This window comes from Lipotes vexillifer, unplaced genomic scaffold (assembly GCF_000442215.2).
Source record: "Lipotes vexillifer unplaced genomic scaffold, Lipotes_vexillifer_v1.1 scaffold299, whole genome shotgun sequence".
NCBI classification, from domain to species: Eukaryota; Metazoa; Chordata; class Mammalia; order Artiodactyla; family Lipotidae; genus Lipotes; species Lipotes vexillifer.
The window spans coordinates 1,722,675-1,730,442 of record NW_006784347.1 but is presented as its reverse complement, the minus strand read 5'-3'; the positions used below and the strand labels follow the sequence as shown (position 1 = coordinate 1,730,442).

The 7,768-nt window shown below is 48.7% G+C and overlaps 1 protein-coding gene across 1 annotated transcript in view; it reads right to left on the bottom strand.

The window, feature by feature from the left end:
- Positions 1 to 1,923: 1,923 nt before the first annotated feature.
- The window catches only part of TANC2 (tetratricopeptide repeat, ankyrin repeat and coiled-coil containing 2), a 323,861-nt gene continuing 318,016 nt past the window's right edge, over positions 1,924 to 7,768 (bottom strand). The window contains exons 24-25 of the mRNA XM_007456751.1: positions 5,464 to 5,564; positions 1,924 to 3,877 (exon numbers count right to left, since the gene is read on the bottom strand). Of these exons, the coding sequence (XP_007456813.1) occupies positions 1,924 to 3,877; positions 5,464 to 5,564 (2,055 nt within the window). The remainder of the gene's footprint in view (positions 3,878 to 5,463; positions 5,565 to 7,768) is intronic.

The window sequence follows — 7,768 nt, the reverse complement described above, 5'->3', positions numbered from 1 at the left end:
GAGAGAGAGAGAGAGAGAGGGAGAGAGAGAGAGACTGATGTCCACTCTGGGCTAGGTGAGTTGGAGACAGTCCTCAAGCATCAGAGAGAGTGGACAGAGGCTAGGGCTTGAGTTAGCCTTGCTGTTTACTTCTAGCACAGGACACACATCCTGGCCTGTTCCAGGCTTGGGGGGGGGAGGGGTTCATCTATTTGGCAGAATCTAAGTTAGTAACGAAGTGTTTCTGATTTCAGCTTCATGCTCCCCATGTCTTTACGATTCTTTCAGAGGACACTTACTATTACAAACAGGTCTGGTCACATCTGGATTTTTATTCAGGAAACCTCCCTGTAGCCCTTTACTAACAAGAGCAGAATGATTCCTGGTAACAGTGACCGAATTCTCTTTTGTTTACTTTTAGTTGTTTAGTTTGTTAATTTTAAGAGCTGATGTGCAGTTGCTACCAGGCCTGTGCTAAGGCTTTGATTTCAGTGTTCTTGCCATCCCTCTCATGCTGGCCTCAGTCACTCAAAGGACCAGTTAGCAAAGGACCACCAGACACAGGAGATGTCTGGAGGGTGACTGGATCAGAAGACTTGCTGTCTACCTTATGTGCTCCTACCCAGGGCTGAAAGGGGTCTTTCTTCACCCTGAAACACTTTGCTGTGCCTGGCTTTTAAATATCAATCCCCAAACATTCCTACCTAGAAAAAGAAAAGAGTAAACAATTCCTGTAATAATAGATAATGAAACAATAGGTCTTGAAATGGAGTTAGACAACATCTGCCATGGAATGCAATGGCCCTGGGTGCAAGCTCTGGGAATACGTCTTACCGTCCCCAGAGAATTCAACTTCCTTCCCCCAAAACCAATTCTTCACTATACCATCTGGGTTTAAAAAACAACAAAAAGAGGGCCAGTAGAACAAAATCTGGCTCTAGGCAAAGATCCAACTTAACAGGATTACTACACCGGTCAACCTCCGGGAAGAGTATGCTTTTTGAGGAATACGATGCTCAGTGACGTATCAGAACCCAAAAAGTAGATTTCTCCAAGATAGATTTTCCACAGCCTTTCACTGAGAATCCAGAACAGTCTCTCTCTCTCTATGTATTTATTTATTCTCTCCCCCACCCATGGAAAATCGGTAGCTTTTAATGGTTAATTTGGCTAAAAACGTAAGGAATAACTCAGTGAATTATTTAAAAGTATGCATGATTCTCATCCAATTTCCTCGGCTGACTGAAATATTTAAAGGGCTGGTTGTTTTCTCAATGTTCCTAAAATGCATCTTGGGAAATCCATGTAGTGACATTTCAAATAACTGCATTGGTGCTTTCTTATTTCTTCCCTTTCTCCTTGATCCTTTACCCCCATAGGAAGACCAGCGATAATCTAAATGAACATTCTAGACCGGATGGCTGCAGGGAGCTGGCGGTTCAGGGGAGGAGACCATGGCACAAGAATGCGCTGGGGCTGCTGTTTGGATAACACTGGATAAGAATGCAAAGGCAAAGGGGCATCACACTCTTCCTAAAGCTCCTAGAGGAAAACGAACAAGAACATCTTATTTTTGTAAAAAAAGGAGAAAGACATTTTACACAACAAGAACATCAGTGAAAGCGATTGTCTCCTGGAAAAAGCTGACCAGTGTGTCTGATCTCCCTGGGTTAAAGCACACGGCACAACAATCTCCTCGTTGGCATCTGATGAGAGGGAGAGAGCGTGTGGCTAGGGTACAGACAAAAGAAACCCAAGTCCTGGCTCCCCGGAGGCCAGCTTCCCAGTTGGCTGCATGCAAAGGATTTCAGCATGTGGGCTGCCACCTCTGAACACCACGTGGAAACTACATGAGAAATTAAGCCAGAGAACTACCTCGAATGTGGAAACCAAGCCTGAAAATGTGCAGTGAACACATAGGGGTCTCACTCCAACACACGTCTTTTAAACATTAGACTCCACAAATGGTCTCTTTGGTTTGATAGGGGACGTCTGCCCATGTCGAGAGTCCCGGGACAGCTGCCTGTGCAGGTTGTCCTGGTACGCCTGAGCCACAGGGAGGGTCCGAGCCACCTTCACGTCGGGGTACGAGGAGGCCTGGCTAACTCTCTCCAGCAGGTCTCCGCGCGACCCGTTAGCCAGCATCCCATGGGGGCTGTAGTAATCGTCCTCCAGCAAGTGGCCGTTCTGTGCATTGTTGGTTTTGTTATAAAAGGCAATGTTGCTGATGGATGACGGTGGGCTGAAGGACTCAGGCTGAGGAAGGTTGCCTGGAGACGTAGGACTGAGAACGGTATCCACTGATGACACTGCCCAGGTCCGATTCTGCTGGTGAAGGTGGGGGTACTGTTGAGTCCGGGCTGTTTTATCTATGATCCCCATGAATGGTGTGGTCCTGGATCGGGTGGGCTCACTAGGGTAACCTCCCTGAGTGGGAGACACTGGCGACAGCTCGTCACATGACCTATCGTATGCCGGTTTCAGTGGGATCTCCATTTGTTGAATCGAGGAAGATGGCCGGAAGGTAGGAGTTAGGTTGGAGGCGGATGAGATACTATTGCTAGATGGAGAGAAACGAAGGCCTACGCTTTGGGAGTGCAGCAATGGCCTGGGAGTTGGTGGGTGGGGTTTGATTTCATTAGGGTTGACACTAATAGGTCTTCTGATTAAATGTGACACATCAGGGGAACCTAGTTGGCTGGAGGAACGCTCCAGATCTAGTTTTGAGTGACAGACTGGGTAATAGGATGCGGACTGGCTACGCCCAATCTGTGGTGTCTGGCTGTATCTCATGCCACCTCGATAGGCGGAGGAAGGTCGCTGGGGAAGGTCTTCTTTGGTCAACCCTCCGTGCTGACAGATGGCACCTGCACTCAGGCTGGCCTGCACATGCTGCATGGGTCTCCCATCCCCTACAATCCCCCCGATTGACCCTTGATAAACCAACCGGCTCTGACTTACTCCTATGTCTCCTTGTGAAGACTGGTATTTACCAGCCATTGAATGGGCCACTTGGCCATAGGCCCCTGTGGAGATGACGGTGCTCGAATGAACTGCTGAGCTGGGCTGGTTGCTTCTCACAATCTGTGCTTTGGCCGGCTGGAGCCTGAGCCCTTGCTGGGGCACTGCCACAGGAAGCTGGGGCATCTGGTAGGGCCGCTGGGCCATCTTGGATAATGGAGATTTCGGTCTGCCAGGAAGCTGACTAACATTTGTTTCTTGCTGATAGCGCACGGGGGAGCCTGACTGGGATCTATAGACACTCATGCTTTCCGCTGGAGGGCTGGCCCGATACTGAGGGCCTCTGCGGAGAGGGGACGGGGGAGGGCTCGGGTATTCCTTGCCCTGCCCTCCCACAGGAGGGGGGCTGAAGCGGTAAGATCCTCCCTGATGAGCTGGGGAAGTATGCGGGGGACTAGGCCTGTAATGTGAGTTCTGGTGAGTCGGAGAAAGAGCAGGTGAGGTGGACTGATAGCTCTGCCTAGTGGGAGAACCTACAGAACTACTGGACCGGAAGTCAAAAACCTGATGAGAGCCAAGAGGCGAGCTGGAGATGTAGGCCGCGTCACGGTGGGCCGGGGAGGAGGGCGGGCTCTGGATTATCGGGAGCCCCTGGCTGGGCCGAGCCTCCGTCTGGAGGCCGATGGACACATTCTCAACATCCTGTTCCAAGAACTCCTCCTCGAGTATGTCCTGCACGGAGTAGATATCTTCATGCTGGGGTTCAGGTTCTGTTTCTTCCGGTAACTGCTGCTGAGGCTGCTGCTGTGCCGCCGGCGGCTGTTGCTGCATCTGTCGACACTCTTCCTCCACTCTCAGCAGAAGTCTCTGGATCTCACGGTTGTTTGGACACAGCTTGATGGCCTCGTTCAGGTCCTCTAAGGCTGCTGCAAACTGTCTGCTTGACAAAATGTAAACACAGGAACTGGAGTTATTCTGAATCAACAGGAACCACCAAGAGCTGAGAACACGGTCACTGTTTCAGAGAACTGTTAGCATCTGGGGGCATCTGGGGGGCTTTGGTTTCGTCTGATTTGTAAGGATGGAAATAGGTAGGCTGTCATTCCAGAAGAGTCCAGAATGATTCCCTAGCCAGTTCAGCCTCCATCTTCCCTCTGGCCTCTCTGGGATCAGTGGAGAAATGTCTCCATTTTGTCAGTCCAGCGAGGCCCTTCAGGAAGTTTCTCTCAGTGTCCAAATGCACACCAGGTAGTATGAGGGTTGGGTGGGGTTGTCATTTACAGGGTCACTGTCAATTAGCTTAGGAACAAAATAGTAACTACAATATTTAAAATCTTGCTGATCCAGCAGAATTTTTTCTTTATATTTTAGCTCCAATTTTCAGGCCTGTTCCATCCTAGGCAAGAACCCTGTCCTCTGCCCTTTCTACCCCTCGCCCCACAGCACTGCGGCTCCTCCATTCTGCGACATCAAAGCTGGGCAGGTATTAGGCTTGCTGACTAGAAAACTCAGATTCTAGTCTACAGATAAGGACACAAACAGCCAGAGATACTCCCATCCTCCCTATTAACCTTGCCCAGAAAAGGGGCAATTGGCCTTGTGGGGAAGGAATAATCCAAGGGGAAAGAGAATTTGACAGTCAAGCTTCTGTAAGAACTCTGTTGCCCCAGCTAATTAAGACTAAGATCACCGCCACCGTCATCACTAGACTTAACCTGGGTTTGATTTTCAGGACCACATGCCCCCTGGTCATAGCTGTGAACCTGAAGCAGTTGTTTTACAGGCAGAGTTGGGGAGAAGGGCAGGGCGCCGGGCAGGAGGCATTAAGGACGGTGACAAGTTATCTAAAGATCACTGATGGCAGTTTCTAGATCTTTCTGGAGCCTTTCCTGCCCACTGGCCAAACCACAGCAGATGGGGCATGAGAGATGGGGTTTCTCTTGGGCCCTCTCAGTCCTGGCAGCAGGACCTCCTGTCTCCATGCATGTGTGGTGTGGTGCTGGGAGGGGTGGGTATGGGAGGAGGAGGCTTGATGCCACCAGACTTGAGGAGAGCCCCAGGAGGAAGACTAAATGATCCAGGGAATCTCCCAAAGGCCTGTAAGAAAAGAAAGAGGGGCCTGTGATATATGACCCATCCTACTTTCCCCTCTAAAAGGGCTGGGAGGATATTTTGCTCAAGTGATCCCTTCTTAAGCCACCAGTGTCTCTACGCTATCTGCTTTGGGGGTTAAAAAGCGACTGAGATATGGCAGAGGCTTCTTGGAAGAAGGTGCCATTCTCCAACAATGAAAAGGCAGTTTTCTCCCAAAGTAAAATGCTCTAGATCTCCACAGCCCCAAAGAGTTGCCAGCTGTACGATGCGTTCTGTGCGATGGGAGCCATCCCCAAAGCTTGGTCCTGCGAGTCCTCAGGGACAGACATATGGGTCTGTCCGATATGCCCCAGGATGGTCTACGTTGCCTTGGCCAGATGTTCAGAAAAGAGAGCTCTTGCTTCTCACCCTCTCTCTCTCTCTCCTCACCTGCTGCTGCGTTTTGCCCTTGCTCTTGCATAGTAAGCTTCATAAGATTTCGGTTTCAGCTCCAGGGCCTTAGTAGCAAATTCCTCCGCCATTCCAAAATCCTGTCATTACAATAGGTGTGCAAATGAGTCATTGAAGAGATATGAAAAATAGACATCTTGGGAATAAAACAGATTATATGTACATTTCTTTGACATTTATGGACGGAACACCTGGGATTCTTGACATGCCTGGCATGGCTCTAGCCACGTGGCCCAGACTGAAAGTTCCTTCTGCCTTTTGCCCTGTGTGGCCCTGCAATGGCTCACAGGAATTCATCTGCCCAAAAGTATGAAAATATTTTTAATTTGTCCTCTTTCTGCCTTTGTAACATAGTTCTTTCTGGTCCAGAAGCCAAATGTCAACCCACTGAAGCTCTTGAAGTTGGAAACCCGAACTCTTGCTGCACACGCGTATATGAGGCAAACACACATGTCGACGCCTCATGTGTACCCTCATCCTACCCCCCACCTTCCTGCCGCACCCACTATTCCTTGGCTTTAAAGGGATGAGAAATAAGTCTAGGAAGATGGGATTTGTGTAAAAAAGAAATGACTGGCTATGGAGACTCGATGGAGGAGGGATGTCAGACAGGCTTGCGTTCAATTCTCTGCTCTGCTTTGTAAGCCCTCAGGGTGTGTTGTGTATCTTCTTATCCATATGGACCTCCCAGGTAGGATTAAGAGCAATAAAGCATTTGAAAGCTCCATACACAGTCCCTGGCACACAGGAGATGCTCAATGAACGGTAGTTTCCATTCTGTTTCATAGAGGCTTCTCTGGCCTGCTCCTTCTCTTAACTTGTTCCTTACTTAGGAAACATTTAAAATTTAAATAATAATAATAAAACAAGAGAGAAGACTGGCTGTCACTGGGGCCTGTGCTGTCACCTCATCTCTTAATCACTGAGGCTGCCTGGAGGAACACGGTCCCATCTGTCCTCATTCTGAGAAGCCCTGGGAGCAGGAACCAGGGCAACGAAGCCATAGTCTTCAAGACAGCCTTACATACTAAACTAAAGGGGAAGGTTTTCTCCTCTTTTACTCTCAAAGCCATAGTACAGCACAGTAGCCTCTGGTTAAACTTGTGAGTTCTAAGGCAGAACAAAGGCCCTGGGGTGGAGGTAAAGTTGAAAAAAAAGAAAAAAAGAAAAAAAATTAATGGGCAACTTTCTACATAGGATGACAGACTTCAGGTGGTCCTGGGAGGTGATTAACTGTTTCTGATCCAACGTGGAGCTAGAGAGGAAGTGTTCTATTTTATAGCATCGGCTTCCAGCTCTACTGTTTCAACCTTTCCCCTTAATTTTTTCTTTTGGGACAATCATTATTTCTGGGAAGATTATAGAGCATTTTTAAGAAGCAGACTGTTTGTGAGGCAAAAAGGCAGCCAGCAGGTCGGCAGCAGCTTTGGAGCTTTGTCTAACTCTTACTAACTGGAGCTGGAGGAGACCCTTGCTGCTGTGTCTTCTGTTTCACGTAAGAACCTCACTACCTTTCCCGGAGAACCTCTCCCACGTCCCCACTCTCTTCAGCACCTGGGAACTCTGCCTCTTAGGGCATCACTGTGCCCTCTGGGATACCCAAGTCTATTTATCAGGGTGCTCTTTTCATTGACATCTAAAGATGGATGATATAAAGGTCACTTTTCCAGAACCGATAGCAGATCTGTTGCTACTGAGGCTGAAAGCTCACTTCTGTACAACTGAGTTCTCTATCCCTTTATTCAAACATTCCTGTTTGGCTTGGATTATTTTTATCTCCTGAGGAACCATGAGACCTCAGGCTAGTGGATGTCAGAGATTCCTGACATGATCTTGGCTATTCCCAGGATCTGAGAGAGGGTTCTTGGCCCAGGAGTGTCTGCAGGTCAAGGGAGCAGTGCCTGAGGGCATCAGAGGCTGTATCTGCAAGGCAGGCAAGAAGGACCAAGAACTATTTGGGGGATAATAAAGGACCAGGAGGAGTTCTAAGACTCCCTCTGTGACAAGAAGGGACATGTCCTGTTAGAATAAAAGGACGAAGAAAGAAGTGAAAAGCTGAAGATTAGCCTTAGAAATTAAACCTTGAAGTTCCTGGTCCTGGGCCCTCTTTCCAGCCCTTCCTTAAAGGACTAGGGGGTCTACCAGGAAGGAAGGGAATGACTAAAATTTGTATCTAATTGCAGCTGGAATTCCAGTGACCACTGCTCTCACATTTTCCCAAAGACCAGAAAACTGACTTGGGGGCAGGGCAGGATGATGATGGCATTCCAACCACTTTCAGCAG